Source organism: Abrus precatorius, unplaced genomic scaffold (genome assembly GCF_003935025.1).
Source record: "Abrus precatorius isolate BTA unplaced genomic scaffold, Abrus_2018 Scaffold7, whole genome shotgun sequence".
Classification (NCBI taxonomy): domain Eukaryota; kingdom Viridiplantae; phylum Streptophyta; class Magnoliopsida; order Fabales; family Fabaceae; genus Abrus; species Abrus precatorius.
Window position 1 is genome coordinate 2,054,190 of NW_020874417.1, and position 17,349 is coordinate 2,071,538.

A 17,349-nucleotide genomic window follows, 5' to 3' on the forward strand; every position below is an offset into this window, starting at 1 on the left:
AGTTATATAAACAGATGTAAAATTTAAATAAATAGAAATAAATTATATTTGTTTTTCTTAAAAGGTTTATGTGATTTTTATGTATCTTCTTCTGCAGATTTTAAGATAATGACGTTACAACTATATTTGTCTGTTACATTTTAGTATGAACTTATAAGTTATTCTAATCTAAATATAGTACTATTTATTATTTGTGTGGCTTTAATATAATTTTATATTATTTTTTTCCTATTCTACGTTGTTCTTTTTTCTTTTTCAGAAATTCAAATGAATAAGTTAAATGGAGTTGCATTTCACTTGACTATAGAAGTTTTAGATTCCAGTGATGTTTTGCCCAAACAATTTTCACAAATTGTACAACCAAAGTTACGAACCTTAAGCGATGTGAACACATTAAAGAAATTGGGACTTGAAAAACATGTTTTACGACAAAAGAATCACAATAGCTTATTAAAATCAACTCTGGATGTTAATGGCAATGCCATTCTTTCTACATCTCTTTTACTATATTTCAATTTTCCACAACAGTCAGGAAGTAATGGTCAAGGTTAGTGAAATATTATGTATAGAAAGTTATTATCTTTTATATTGAAATTTTATCTTAGTAACATGATAAACATAAAATGAGTTTTTATCCTTTTCACTACCATTGAAACGTCAAAAGCAAATGTAAGATTTGAGGACATTGATGAATCACAAAATAGTGATACTGAGCTTGATGATATAGTTGCTACAAATGGAGGTATGATAAAAACATATATTTCTTTAACAATGATGACTACTGATTTCAAAGTCTCAATATATGTAATTATTTTATTATATCAATTACATATTATTGGGATATTGAAAATCCCACGTATTAGTGTCAATTTTGTGGGGCATTGATGTGGTATTCAGAAAGAGTTCAAAAAAGAGTTAATTCGAATTCTCCCAAATTTTCCTTATGTTGTGTGCAAAGAAAAATTCAGTTTCCACTTTTACCAACTCTTCCTTAGATATTGAATGATTTAGTTCATAAAAAGAATAACAAGAGCAATTATTTTTTAGATCATATTAGATCTTTTAACATGATGTTTTCATTTACATCTATGGGAGGTAAAATTGATACCTCACTTAATGACAGTAATTCACCTCCAATTTTTGTCATGAGTGGAGAAAATTATCACAAAATTGGTAATATAATTCCTCTTCCTAGATCACAAGCAAAGTTTTTATAGATATATATTTATGATACTAATAATGAAATCAGCAATAGGATGTCTGCAGTAAGGTCAAGATACATAAAATTTCTAAATATTTCAGTGATTATGTTGTTGGAAACATTCTTTGAATATTAATAAGAAACATTGTATTTCAGGACGAAAATGATTGTAACTCCTTGCAATCCTCTATTGTTGAAGAATTGAAAGATATGCTTGATCAACATAATCCATTTGCTAAGATTTATAGAATGATTAGAGATAAAATGGCAGTAAATGAGGTGACCAACCTTAAACTTTGAATTCTATCAAATAGAGGTCATGATGGTCGGAGGTATAATTTGCTTTCTACCTCTGAAGTTGCAGCATTGATTGTGGGAGATTTTAACTCTGCTGATGGAGATAGGGATATAGTTGTTGAGACACAGTCAGGAAATTTAAAGCGGTGTTTTCATCTTAAATAGCGCTTATTTACCTCTTCAATACCCTATTCTTTTCCCACGAGGTGAGGATGGATATCGAGATGATATACTTCTCAGTGAAAATCATACTCCAAATTCAAGAAAAAGAAAGAGAGTTTTTTTGCTTTCAAAATACAGCAAAAAAAAATGAGAATTCAATATTGTTGCACTCTAAACAACTTTTTCAACAGTTTCTGGTAGAAGCTTATAGTATGATTGAGTCATCTTGCTTAACTTACATTAGAACACATCAAAAAGAGTTAAGGGCAGAAATGTATAAGGGATTGTCAGAGGCAATATTAAGAGGTGAAACTAAGCCAGCCACTATGGGTAGACGCATCGTGCTCCCCTTATCTTTTACTGGAGGTGCTTGATATATGTTTCAAAATTATCAAGATGCTATGGGAATTTGTAGATGCGCATGATATCCTGACTTATTCATTACATTCACCTGCAACCAAAAATGGCCTGAGTTGTGTAGAGTTTTAAAAAAGTTAAAAATGAAGTCAGAAGATCAAGTTGATTTATCATGTCGTGTTTTCAAAATTAAACTGGATCAATTGATTAAAGATATAAAAAAAGGGAGAGATTTTTGGAAAGACCATTGCAGGTAATATTCTATTTCAAAGAAGAATTGTATAACCGTACATGCTATATAATTGAAAAGATTTTTGTCATAATAATTGTTATTTATATTATTTCCTTACTTATGTAATTATGTTTCAAATTGATCTTTATTTTTTAATTTTTTACAGTGATATACACAATAGAATTTCAAAAACGTGGTTTACCCCATGCTCACTTATTAGTATTTTTACATCCTACATGCAAGTATCCTAATCCTAATGATATTGATAAGATCATTTCTGTTGAGATTCCTGATCAAAATTATGATCCAGAACTATTTCAAATAGTGTAGTCGTTAATGATTCATAGACCATGTGGTCACCAAAATAGAAATTCACCTTGCATGAAAAATGGAAGATGTACAAAATTCTTTCCAAAAAAATTTGTTAAGAGGACTAACATTGATGCAGATGGCTATCCTGTTTATAAAAGAAGAGACAATGGAAAAATTTTCAAGAAAGGTCATTTCATCATTAACAATAGATATGTTGTTTCATATAATAGATCTTTGTTGCTAAGATATAATGCACATATTAATGTTGAATGGTGCAATCAGTCAAGGTCAATCAAATACCTCTTCAAATATGTGAATAAGGGTGACGATTGTGTCATAACAACATTTTATGGTAGTGCTACAACTGACAATACTTACAATCCTATTGATAAAATAAGACTTTATTATGATTGCAGGTAGGGATGGCAATGGGTAAAGTACCCGATGGGCACTCGCAAAATTTACCCACAATGGATAGGGTATTTACCCGCTATACAGGTACGGGTATGGGTGTGAGTAAAAACTCACAAATTTTAATGGGGATGGGTGCGGGTATGGGTATCTAAGTACCCACCCCGCCCCATACCCGCATATATATATATATATATATATATATATATATATATATGCTTGAACTTTATTCTACAATTATGCATTGAATTTTTGTATTATTATATTACTTATGTGAAGTTATATAAGATTAATATAAAAATATATTTAATAATAAAGTAAACCAAAAAAAATTTTTTGGTTTATATTTTTAATAGAAAAATTTATTTACTATTTTATATCATTTAATTAGGCTAACACAATTTAATTATTACATAGTTAATATAAGATTGACTTTTTTTAAAATATTATTTATATATGACACACATAAAATATTTTTTACACAAATATTTTTGTTAATAAAATCATATTGATGTTTAAATCATAAAGTGAATGATAAATAATAAATATATTATAAATATTTTATAAATTTTACAATCACCTACTATTACTGTAAACTTATTATTTATTAATAATATTTAAATTTTATTTTTATATTTTAATTTAAAATAATATTTTTCTATGTAACATATGTATTACAAGCACAACTATAATCTATTGAATCTAAATAATATTATTCTTACTATTTTTTCACATTCAAAGAAGTTTTTTAAAAGATATAAATATAAAAAATTATTATTAATTTTTATTTGTTAATTTTTTTAAGATAAAAAAGTATAATTTTTTAATATACACGTATATTTCTTTATTATAAAATTTTATTGTAACTATTTATCTTTTATTCAAATTCTTTTTTTTTAAAATTTATATACATTATATATATTTAATTCACTAAAATAATTTTTCAAAAATTTATATTTTTGATAAAATATTTTCGTATAGTATATGAGTTAAAAAATACTAGTATTAATATATATATATATATATATATATATATATATATTAATTATATTATATTATTTTAATTAAATCTATTATTTTTCTTACAATTTCAAATTCAAAAGTTAAAAAAAATATTTTATGTATCAACTTTCTGTTGTTAGTATTGAACTTCTCTACTCTAACTCTATTCTCATTCTCAATGTCTGTCTCGCTAAAACTTAATAAAACTATGAAATGTTATTCATTAGAGTTAGTTGTTAATGTCGTCACAAAAGGTTACTAAGTGATCCCACACGAAGGGACAACCATTGTACAAATCTATTTCGTTGTCGTTCTGACATTACCAACAATCAAATCTCACACAAGATAGGATTATCACTGACAAATAACTTGTGTATTTAGTTTTGCTTATTGTTTCTAAGAATTTTAGTTTAGAAAATTATTATATTAAGATACATTTAACGTTTATGATCTTTGAATATTTGTTTTTTATCTATATTTGTACCTTGTCCGGCAACTACATATTGAATTTTTGTATTATTATGTTACTTATTTGAAGTTATATAAACATATTTTTCTTTATAAATATTTTTTTCTTAAACAAGCGCGGGTAATGGGTACAAGACGGGTATGCGGGTACCCAGAGGGTACGGGCACGAGGATTAATGTTCATACCCATGTGGGTATGGGGCCGGGTACGGGTATTTTTTTAAAACGCGGGTATGGGAATGGGTACTGTAGTACCCTACCCATACCCTACCCATTGCAGGTACTTTAATTTGTTATTTTTGCATTAACTTAAATCATAGTTGCTACATTTCATATAAAATAGGTATAACATTTTGTGGATCAAATTTTATTTGTTTAATCCATTCTTAAAATATGTAATTTATTATGGTAGGTATTTGTCATCTTGTGAAGCAACTTGGAGGATATTTGCATTTGATATTCACTATAGAGAACCTTCTGAAAGACTATCAATTCACTTGCTTGACGAACAATTTATTCTATTTGAAGATGATGAGACAATTGATCAAGCTCTTACCAAAGCAAATTGCTACAAATCTAAATTTCTTGCATAGATGGAAGCAAATAAGAGATTTTTAGAAGCTTAAAATTTAACATATGCTGAATTTCCCACAAAATTTGTCTGGAAGCAGTCTGAGCATGAATGGACTCTTAGAAAGAAGGGCTTTAGTATTGGTAGAGTACATTTTGTTCCTCCAGGATCTGGTGAGCTATATTATTTGAGAATATTGTTAAATGTTGTAAAAACTCTCCAATCATACACAGATATTAGAACAATTAACAATGAAACATATCCTATATTCAAGGATGCATGTTATGCATTGGGATTGTTAGATAATGATAAAGAGTATATAGATGCTATTTAAGAAGCGAGCCAATGAGGATCATCTCATTTTTTGAGAAGACTTTTTTCTACTTTATTATTATCACACCAGCTTACCACTCCATAATCTGTTTGGGACAAAACATGGCTATACCAAAGTGATGACATACTACATAAACAAAGAGTGCTTCTTCAATGTGAAGGTTGTTATTAAGTTTGAAATTTTAAACATTATAATTTTTTCAATTATAAAGTTAACTTTTTCTATAAAAGGTTCATTCAATTGATTTTCTTCTATTTTATTGTTGTAGATTTAGTCCTCACAAAAGAACAACTAAGAAATTTTACACTTAGTGAAATTGAGATATTGCTAGAGAGCAACAATAAGAGTTTGGCTGACTTCCCAACCATGCCCCAGCCAGACATAACAATGGTTTTAGAAACACAAAATATGCTTATTCTTGATGAGATAAATTATGATACAGAAGCATTGGCTATTGAGCACATTCATTTATTGTCCAAATTTACATCTAAACAAAGAAGTATTTACGATAAAATTATGTTAGCTATTTCTGAAAATGCTGAAGGTGTTTTTTTCCCTTTATGGTTATGGTGGTACTGGCAAAACTTTCATTTGGAAGACCATATCTGCAGCCATTCGATCTAAAGGAGAAATTATTCTCATTGTTGCATCTAGTGGAATTGCTGCTTTATTAATACTTGGAAGCAGAACTGCTCATTCGAAATTTGTCATTCCTATCAATGTGAATGAGGACTCCACTTGCAACATCAAATAGAGAAGTCACTTGGCTAACTTGATTATTAGATCAAAATTGATAATATAGGATGAAGATGTGTCATAAAATTTGTTTTGAAGTTGTAGATAGAACATTTAGAGATATTTTAAGATTCTCTAATTATGACAACCTAAACAGGCCATTTGGAGGAAAAGTAGTAGTTCTTGGTAGAGACTTTAGACAAATTTTACTAGTAGTTCCAAAAGGAAGGAGACAAGACATCATTTATGTTTCTATTAGTTCTTCTTATTTGTGGAAGCATTGTCAAGTGTTGGAACTCACAAAAAACATGAGACTTTAAACTGGAAGTTATAATTCAGAGGTTGATGATTTAAAAAAAATTTCAGATTGGATTCTAGGTATAGGTAATGGAATAATTGGTGAACAATTAAATGACAAAATTATGGTTCAAATACCAGATGATTTACTCATAAAAGAAACTGGTGATTCAATTGCTTCTATTGTGCAGTCAACATATCCATCTTTTTTGGACAACATGATGCATTCTTCATTTTTTCAAGATCGTGCTATACTAGCACTAACTAATGAGATTGTTGACATGATAAATGATTACATCTTGGACTTAATGCCATCAGAACAAAAAACATATCTCAGTTTGGATTTCACATGTAAGAGTGATGTAGATTTTGACAGGCCTGATAATATTCACACTCCGGAATTTCTCAATACTATTAAATCATCTGGTCTTCCAAATCATGAGTTGAAGCTGAAGATTGGTGTTCCTATTATTATGCTATTAAGAAACATAAATCAATCTTCTGGCATGTGCAATAGAACTCGATTAGTGATTACTTTGATGAGAACTTATATCCTTTGTAACACCTTAAATCTAACTTTAATTAAATAATAATTTTACAAATCAGATAACCAAATTTTCATAAAAGATTTCGAAATAAGTGAAAGGTTACAAGTTAATATCAAATAACTGCTACAAGACTAGTTTAATTACAACATTTTCAAAATAAATTCTAAGTCCTATAACAGTCCATCCATCCCCTCACTGAGATCGGTGCTGATCGTCTTGGTTACTTGAAAAATGAATGTAAGGGTGAGTACTCTACACTACCCAAAAACACACAATAAATATAGAGTCTCACTTCTAGAACATTCCAACACATTAAACAAACACAATCACCAACAACATTTCACATCCATAAGTATAATTCATAAATCCATGCATATGCACGTCAGTCACATTCACTGCAGCACTGTGATCACGGATTTACACCATGAATGGTCGCCGATTACCTCCTCATCACGGATACCACGTGGGCAGTCACGGGTTACTCAGCAAAAGTAATAGTCAGAGGTCTAGTCAGGAAGAGAGTGTGTGGCCCGTGGTGCACTCATTCCACAATCGGTGTCACCACCACTCCCTCTTCTCCAATGTATTTCTACCGTCCTCATCTCTCACACCCCTAGTGTATCGCTGAACCATTCACAACACATTACAACAACTAAACACAATCACCAGTAGCATTTCACATCCATAAGTACAATTCATAAACTCATGCATATGCACGTCAGTCACATTCACTGCAGCACTGTGATCACGGATTTACACCATGAATGGTCGCCGATTACCTCCTCATCACGGATACCACGTGGGCAGTCACGGGTTACTCAGCAAAAGTAATAGTCAGAGGTCTAGTCAGGAAGAGAGTGTGTGGCCCGTGGTGCACTCATTCCACAATCGGTGTCACCATCACTCCCTCTTCTCCAATGTATTTCTACCGTCCTCATCTCTCACACCCCTAGTGTATCGCTGAACCATTCACAACACATTACAACAACTAAACACAATCACCAGTAGCATTTCACATCCATAAGTACAATTCATAAACTCATGCATATGCACGTCAGTCACATTCACTGCAGCACTGTAATCACAGATTTACACCATGAATGGTCGCCGGTTACCCCCGCCTCACGGATACCAAGTGGGCAGTCACGGGTCGCTCAGCAAAGGTAATGGTCAGAGGTCTAGTCAGGAAGAGAGTGTGTGGCCCGTGGAGCACCCATTCCACAATCGGTGTCACCACCACTCCCTCTTCCACAATGTATTTCTACTGTCCTCATCTCTCACACCCCTAGTGCATCACTGAACCATTCACATCACATTACAATGGCGCTAACACGTCCATTCACATATATTTCATTCACGCATGCAATAATCATGCTTACACACGACACACAACCACATTGCATTCAAATACACGGCATTAGGCCCACATTCATTTCACATTACACGGCACATAGCCAATATTCATCTATATTACACCACATTTACATATAATTCACATCCATCAAGTTTGGGTCAACACACATAATGTTCACACATCACGGCACATGGCCCACATTACACTTCTCAGCAATTTCTTACCCACTAACTTAGCCACAACACAATATTAAGCAAAATAACAACAATTCATGCACAAAAGAGTAGAATGAAGTTCCCTCCTTACCTTAAATTGAAGGCCCACACTCAGATTCGACCACGTACGCGCTCCTTACACAGATTGCGGCCTAAAACACATGGAAAAACTCCATGAGAACGCCAAGAAACCGAGAAACAGAGAATTGGGGATGAGAAACGGAACCTTAACCATTAAAACTCACCTCTAAGCTTTCCTCACACGGATTTAACCTTCAATCAAGCTCCCAAATGGCTTTGGAGGCAATTAATCGGTGGAATAGAGCTTTGGGGAATGAAAGGAACGAAGGGAGAGGGAGAAATAACTCTCCCCGAACCCTAACTCCCTTTAAATCCTTTTTTGGTCACGACACTCTCGCTACAGCGAAAAAATCAGAGAAAACTGCACTCTGATTTCTGCAGAATCTCACTACGAGACTGCACCCAGAAATGCACCCCAAACTGTCGCTACAGCAAGAAGATGACAGTTCTGATCCTTCCTCCCAGGGCCCTCTCGCTACAGCGAGAACAGCCCAGTATCATGTCCTACATTTAGGTACTTAGCCCATTTTAGCCCTATCCAGTCATGCATACACACACACACACACACACATATATATATATACACACACACACTCATCCACAGCATACATATATGTACATATATTCATACTCATTACACACAAAACACCATCATCACACATCCAATGCAAATTTTCAACATCCCTTTTACGCTTATACACATATATATGCATTTAGATTTATATAAATAACAATAATTAATACTACCGAAATTCGGGGCGTTACATCCTTGAGGCTAAGGTTATTTCTGGAAACAATGCTGGTCAAAAGGTATTCATACCAAGATTATCTTTGACTCCTTTAGATACTAGGATACCTTTTAAGTTTCAAAGAAGACAATTTCCAATTGCTCTTTCTTTTGCAATGACAATCAACAAAAGTCAAGGTCATTCTCTTAAGCATGTTAGGATTTTCCTTCCAAAACCACTTTTTTCTCATGATCAGTTATATGTAGCAGTCTCTAGGGTTACCAATCGAAAGGGATTAAAGATCCTTATACAAGATTGTGATGGAAAAAGTACAAAAACTGTTACAAATGTGGTATACAAGGAAATCTTTCGAAATTTAAATTAGGTTTATTATAAAAATTATAAATTTCTTTTTTAATTAATGTCAATATGAAAGAAAATACTTTATAAAGTTATATATATTATATTTCTTTCTTTCAAATAACTAATATTTTTATTAATAATAATATTAACATATACTAATTATTTTTAAACTTTCAAATAGTTTAAATATTATTATAAAGTTGTTCTTATCATAATATTTGTCTATATTTTGTATGTGACACATAAATTTTATATTATATCAACATGTGTAATTTTAATTGATATAAGGATTCATTTTTGTTTTCAATAAAATTATTATTCTCTTTTACTTTCTATTTAAATCTTAATTGAAATTTAAAATATATAAAGTATATAGAAATTTGCATATGAAAATTTATTTATCTTTTTTTTTAATCTATTTATATTTGATATTATTCAGTACGTCTGAAGACAAGGAATTCATAGGTTTTCTTTCAAGAAAAGAAGAAGATTAGAGTGGGTTGGAGCAGGAACAGTTCTTAAGAAGTTGTTAAGAAATGAAGAATAATGGAAGAGCTTTTAAAGGAAAAGGAAAAATGAATAGTCTTTTGGGCACGAGATCTTTGGTTGGTGCGTGGTTGATTAATGACATACATACATAATTTAATGAAAAGAAATAAAACGAAGTGTCCATGTCGATGATGTTGTTATTATTAATATTGTTTATATTTTACTGCATGGACTATGATAAAATATAATATATTGATGTCAGGTTTTAAATTTTAGACTGTTTTATATAACATATAATAAAATTAAACCTGATTGAATGCACAGGAACAACCATAGCCATATTCAGATCGTCTGAAGCCAAGGAATCCATAGGTTTTCTTTCAAGAAAAGAAGAAGATTGGAGCGGGTTTGAGCAGGAACGGTTGTTAAGAAAGGAAGAATAATGGATAGGCTTTTAAAGGAAAAGGAAAAATGAATGGTCTTTGGGCGCGGGACCTTTGGTTGGCTTGTGGTTGATTAATGACATACATACATAATTCAATGAAAAGAAATAAAACGAAGTGCCCGTGTCGATGATGTTGTTATTATTAATATGGTTTATATTTTAAGGCATGGACTATGATAAAATATAAGATATTGATGCCAGGTTTTAAATTTTAAACTGTTTTATATAACATATAATAAAATTAAACCTGATTGAATGCACAGGAACAACCATAGCCATATTCAGATCGTTTGAAGACAAGGAATCTATAGGTTTTCTTTCAAGAAAAGAAGAAGATTGGAGTGGGTTTGAGCGGGAACAGTTGTTAAGAAAGGAAGAATAATGGAGAAGCTCTTAAAGGAAAAGGAAAAATGAATGATTTTTTAGGCATGAGAAAAGAATATTCTAAAGGAAAAAGAAAAATGAATGATCTTTAGACGCGGAAGCTTTAGTTGGTGCGTGGTTGATTAATGGCATACATATATAATTTAATGAAAAGAAATAAAAAAAGTCTGAGTGTTTTCTCTCTTCTATTAAATTATAAATATATAAAATATAAATTATTTTAAATATGTGCCATTAGCCCATTGGTAAATCGAAGCAAACCATACAAAAATTCCTTGCTCAGCTTGGACTAAGATGTTATGAAAGTAAGTTTATGGTGATACGTACTAGGCCCTAAGCCCAAAATATGAAAACATTAAGTAAAGAAGGCTGGGATTATTGACACACAAAAATTGGGGTTGGTGACCAAAAGAGATGAGGGGCGAGATTGTTTATAAGACTAGAAAAAAAATTAAAATTAGCATTACATAAGTAGCTTTAATCTATGAGTATAAAGGTTTCAATATTTTGTTATAAATTATTTCAGCTATGAAATAAATAAATTTAAATACGCATTTGATTTATTTATTTTACATTTAAAGTATTTATAATTTTTTATTTACAGAACTTTTAGAATATTTTAATACATTAATTCAATCCAAACATGCACTGCTGGTCCATATAACTGCAGACTTGCTAAACTTATTTTATAAACTACATTTTTCATGTCATGTAACTCGTATTATATAGACGTAACTTTTGGGTTTGAAATCAAGTGAACAAAAGTATATTTGTTTTTTTATTTTAAAAAACAGTTTTCTGTTTTTAAAAATAAAATATAATTAAAAGTAATTAACATTTGAGGTTAATTATTGTGGGAATTTTCTAATGCTCAGGAACTCTGGTTTCTTAAAATAAAATCTTTACCAACCCACATTAATATTGTAGAGCTCAATTAAATTAATGGAATCGCATGGTCTCTAATTGCTTTGAATCCCTACCCACCCCACCAACATTAACATTCTATATACATTATTTAAATTCATTGCATAAAATGAAAATTGGTCATTTGGGAGTGAGAGGGCGGCAAAAGAAAAGAATGGGAAGAGAAACTGAAAAAGCATTCAAACAAAACAGGAACAGTAAGCGAGGGTCAAAGTCCAAAAGCGTAATCTGAGAAAAGGACTGAACAAAGGGAAAGGAAAAGAAATGAAATAAGAGCACGGGTAAGGTACAGTGCTGCCTGCCCTAACCCCTTAACCGCATTTTCATTTACTTTTTGTTTCTCTCTTCTTCTGCTTCTTCTTCTTCTTCTTCTGTATGTCTTGTACGCGAGATTAGGAATGGTTGTCGTTTCAAATACCGTTGTGTCGTTGTGACGTAACCGCTGCCTGTGTTTGAGGTGAAGTGATTGTGTTTGTAATCGAAAATCGAAATGGAGCAGTATGAAGTTCTCGAACAGATTGGAAGAGGCTCTTTTGCTTCAGCTCTGCTTGTTAGGCACAAGCACGAAAACAAAAGGTTTGTTCCTAACTCACCTGTGTCTTTTGTGTTTGGTTTTTCTCACATTCATCGATAACATTCATATATCGTTTTTGTTTCACGTAATTAGGTATGTTCTTAAGAAGATTCGTCTAGCGCGCCAAACTGATAGAACCCGTAGATCTGCTCACCAGGAGGTAATACGAAAGCTCCTTCTGATTTTTTCTGCAGCTTCAGAATTTAATGTTCGTGTTTAACGTAGGTTTTATGATTCTTTTTGGTTGATGTCACGTTTGAATTTTGATGTAATGTTTAGATTATGTTTATTTCTATTTTTGGTTTGTTTATATTTTAAAACGTGAAGCGCGGTACTCGTGTTGTTTTTTAAAATTTGAAAGATTCTGAGGTGCTTTGCTCATTCCTTGTTTTGCAGATGGAGCTTGTCTCTAAAGTTCGGAATCCGTTTATTGTTGAGTATAAAGATTCTTGGGTAGAAAAGGTCAGCTTAAAAAAAAAAAACAGAAAATAAAACTTTTTAAATTTGTTGGCTTTTCCTTTTGTGCAGTGCTGTTGTTTACTTGTTTTGCCAAGATTCCCAAGAGTATAAATTTTGGTTTATGTTGACAAAAATGGCTTCTTATGGACTTAAAGAAGTGTAATGGTTTGTTACTCGCTTGTTTATTTACAAATGCTGAACTTTTATTATATTGATGATGGAGCTGCTTTGGTATCAGAATGTGGGTTTATATTTATTGGTTAATTTTAAATTCTGAAATTTGCTAGCTGGTACCTTCATTTCCAGGGTTGTTTTGTATGTATCGTCATTGGCTATTGTGAAGGAGGAGATATGTAAGTCATGGTTCACATTAAATTCAAGTATTTGTGATCTTTTAATTGCTAATTAAGTTGTTATACAGGGCAGAAGTTATTAAAAAGGCTAATGGTGTTCTTTTCCCTGAAGAGGTTGGTCAGTCTTGCAGCAATTGCTTTTACTTCTTGGCCTGGTGTGAGTAATTTTCATTTCTGGCACTTACCTAATATATATAACCAATTTTTTTTAATACAGAAGCTTTGTAAGTGGCTGGTTCAACTGCTGATGGCACTTGATTACTTGCATGCAAATCATATTCTTCATCGTGATGTCAAGGTGAATGATTTCTTGAAGTTCAATTACTGTAGATGTTATGTAGCTGGGTAACTGAAATCTTTGAGAACCTACTTTATATTGATGTTTAATCCACACTGTTTTCAGTGTTCAAATATATTCTTGACAAAAGATCAAGACATACGACTAGGTAATGGCCTTCTTCATTCCATTCTCAAACTGCGCTTAATGAATGCTTGGAGTCTGAACATCTCTAAGTAGTGCTGTGTTTTTTTAGTATCATATGGACCTATACTCACGTCATGTATGTTGGATGCAGGTGACTTTGGTCTAGCTAAAATGTTGACATGTGATGATCTTGCTTCCTCAGTGAGTGTTATATTATAGCCAAGATATTCTATCGAATCATTTCACTTTTAAATTTTTACTTGATCTCTTGCTGTGTGTTCATGCTGTAAGCTTAGGTTGTGGGAACACCAAGTTATATGTGCCCAGAGCTTCTTGCTGATATACCCTATGGCTCTAAGTCAGATATCTGGTCCTTGGGTAAGATAGATTTCTTTTGTTCTGATGAGATCACTAGGCTTAGTTAACCTTTCCTTTGCCATCTTACAGTTTTTTTTTTTTTTTTTCCAATTGCAATTGCCGTTGATTATAATTCATAACAATTGTCAGGGTGCTGTGTATATGAAATGGCTGCTCACAAACCAGCTTTTAAAGCTCTTGTAAGTTACTATCAGCAGCTGGCAGAGTTATTTACTTAATTAACGTTTTTAATGAAACATTATTTGCCAAACCTTTTTATCTTAAGTACGGTAATTTGTGGGGATACAAATAATTCATTTGAAACATGAAATATTTTGTCACATTAGTAAGTCCATTGGTGATATTTGAGCTATTACATTTTGGAACAGAACATGAAATCAGTCTTTTTATTTATCTATTGTCTTCTATTTGTACAGGATATGCAAACACTTATTAACAAAATAAACAAGTCTTTAGTGGCTCCACTACCAACAGTGTATTCTGGTTCTTTGTGAGTCTTCTATTTCCGAGGAATCTTTATTTCATTATACTCTTTATATGTTTTTTGACTCTTTTCTCCCTGTTATGAAACTGCTATGTTTGTGTCTATATTTAGTTACTTACAGCATTTAAATAATATCAGTGCTTACGCATGCATTGCTGATACTGATCAAAATTAGTGATAAGTCTTCAAGGCATTCAAAGTTTGTCAGGCAGGCCTACCATTAGATCTTACCTATGGCTTATAGTATTTCTGAATATTTGTAAATTGGAAGTTTAGGTGCTCTTTCATCGATAAGTGTTCTTTGTTATTATTTGTCATTTCCAAAACATGACACCACTACTGCTTTCATTTCACTTAATGTTCATTATGTTAGGAAGATGACATGTTATTCTGTATGGGGTTTAGTTTACCATTGCACATGTCGTAATGATAATTCTAGTTTAGCCAAAAGCAATATACTCCCCAGATCTGGATATTTCTTATTGCCTCTTATTCTTATCTTTGTTCTGTTACTTATCATTTTTACTTCCCAACTTGTTGGCCACATTTGGTTGTATGATTTGTGAACTTATTGTGATATGTCTGTTTCTTTTTGCAGTCGAGGGCTTGTTAAGAGTATGCTGCGGAAAAATCCAGAGCTTAGGCCAAGTGTATGTTTTCTTTCATGTATTTCTTTAATCTTTGTAGTTATCAAGATCTGGATTGATTGATAAAAACTAGACTATAAAAATAACTGTATGCAGATATCATTGTCTTTGAGTGATAAATACATGTAAGATTAATTGCAGTTTGTTTTGGCAGGCTGCAGAGTTACTAAACCATCCGCATCTTCAACCTTATATTCTTAGAATTCACTTGAAATTAAATAGCCCCAGAAGAAGTACTTTCCCATTCCAATGGTCTGACTCAAACTATGTAAGGAGGACTCGGTTTTTGGAGCCGGAATCTGTTTCTACTCTTTCTGACAGAGAGAAACGATTGTCATTCAGCAATGACAGGGCCTTGAATCCTAGCATTTCTGGAACTGAACTAGGTTCTCTGTGTTCTACACTAAGAGCACACAGATTCTCTACTTGTTCAAAAGAGAAACTCTATGAACTATCTGATGGCTGTGTCCGTGAAGAATGCAATCCAAACAAGTCAAGAGACGCAAAGTTCTCAACTGTTGATAGGATTCCAAGATCGAGGGAAGCTAAGGAGTATGTCAACCCCCGACGGCAGACAATACCATCAAAGATATCCCATACTGGTTTCAAGCGTGATTTAGTAAGTTTAAACTTCTCAATATCTCCATTTATCTTGATGTCTGTGACATAATAAGTAAGAAAAGAAAAAATAATTTGAACTCATGCTGAACCTATGAATTAATTTCTCAACCTGAATTGTCATTGAAGGGTCATAATCATATATTTTTAAAACAGGTAAATTTGGGTTTGAATTTTCATATATTGTGGCGTTAGAATTTGAATGATTTTGTCTCATATATGATGCATTTAGGTCCCGTGCATGCATGTGTCATTACTTGTAGGTATGTCCTGTACGATCTATCAACATCAAATGTCATTACATGACGATTTCTATCAATTTCCTGTAGAGCTTAGTTTGTGGTGTGCTGTCCTTTGCCTGAATTAATTGAGGAGTGTATGTATGTTAATGATGAATCCAGATGTATATTAATTAATTTGTTTGCTTATTGTCATTTCAGCTTCCAGCATCTCTCACTCCAGCTGGTAAATTTCCTCCACCAACTCGTAGAGCCTCCCTTCCACTACCTACCAGAGACATGGTCACAACCACCCCTCCTAGAGCTAATGTCAGTCTTCTTCGAAGTGTGGACTCTCCTGATATTTCTGTAAATGCACCACGAATTGACAAGATTGCTGAATTCCCTCTGGCCTCTTCTGAGGATCCTCTCTTCCCTGTCCGTGGAATTTCATCAACATCGGTTCAGTGGTCTTCTGGTTCCCCAAGTAATGCTGACTGCTTAATCACAAAAGACAAGTGTACAATCCAAGTTGTGGACAAAGCCAGTGTCCCTTCCAGTGGCAGTGATGTTTGTCCTGGTGCTCCAGTTTCATTTGGCAATGAATACTCTGAACATGTGGCAACTGCTGTTTCAAGTCTCTCCTCTGGTGAGTCTCGTCAGCACAGATTTGACACCTCTTCTTTCCAGCAACGCGCAGAGGCATTGGAGGGTTTGCTTGAGTTCAGTGCACGGCTCCTACAGCAACAGAGGTTTGAAGAGCTTGGGGTATTATTGAAGCCGTTTGGTCCTGAGAAGGTTTCTCCAAGGGAGACAGCTATTTGGTTGGCTAAGAGCTTCAAAGAAACTGTGGTCTAAGGTTTCCTGAGCCACTTTTAGATCGTTAACAACTGTGTAAAGTTATGTAGAACTTGACGAGTAGCTTAGCCTCTAATCTTATTGTTCTAGTTGACACTTGACACCATTGACATTTTCTGAGATGTCTGCAGTCCGCTGCACTTGCGCAAGTAGTCTGAAGTTAATTTTCTCACCAGTAGATCAAAACGGGGGTGTTATTGAAGAGTTTGCTTGACTTCAGAGCACGGCTCCTGCAACAGCAGTTGAAGAGCTGGGGGAGTTGTTTAAGCCCATTGGGCCTGCGAAGGTTTCTCCAAACGAGACAGCTATTTAGTTTACTAAGAGCTCCAAAGAAACTGGAGAGTACTTATGATGCACTTCTATGATCATTAACAACATTGTAAATTAATTTAGTACAACTATGTATTTCGTTATAATTTGAAAAGC

General features: G+C 32.8%; 1 protein-coding gene and 1 pseudogene across 1 annotated transcript; both read left to right on the forward strand.

Moving 5' to 3' along the window:
* Window positions 1–267: 267 nt before the first annotated feature.
* On the forward strand, window positions 268–9,690 carry LOC113873878 (annotated as a pseudogene).
* Window positions 9,691–12,143: 2,453 nt separating this feature from the next.
* On the forward strand, window positions 12,144–17,274 carry LOC113871012 (serine/threonine-protein kinase Nek2-like). Its single transcript, XM_027507669.1, has 14 exons — window positions 12,144–12,486; window positions 12,578–12,644; window positions 12,881–12,946; window positions 13,250–13,296; window positions 13,365–13,410; window positions 13,514–13,594; window positions 13,700–13,742; window positions 13,872–13,921; window positions 14,017–14,098; window positions 14,228–14,277; window positions 14,515–14,588; window positions 15,181–15,232; window positions 15,384–15,848; window positions 16,288–17,274. Exons 1-14 carry the CDS (start codon window positions 12,401–12,403, stop codon window positions 16,921–16,923), a joined length of 1,845 nt encoding a protein of 614 aa, XP_027363470.1. The 5' UTR covers window positions 12,144–12,400; the 3' UTR covers window positions 16,924–17,274.
* Window positions 17,275–17,349: the final 75 nt, after the last annotated feature.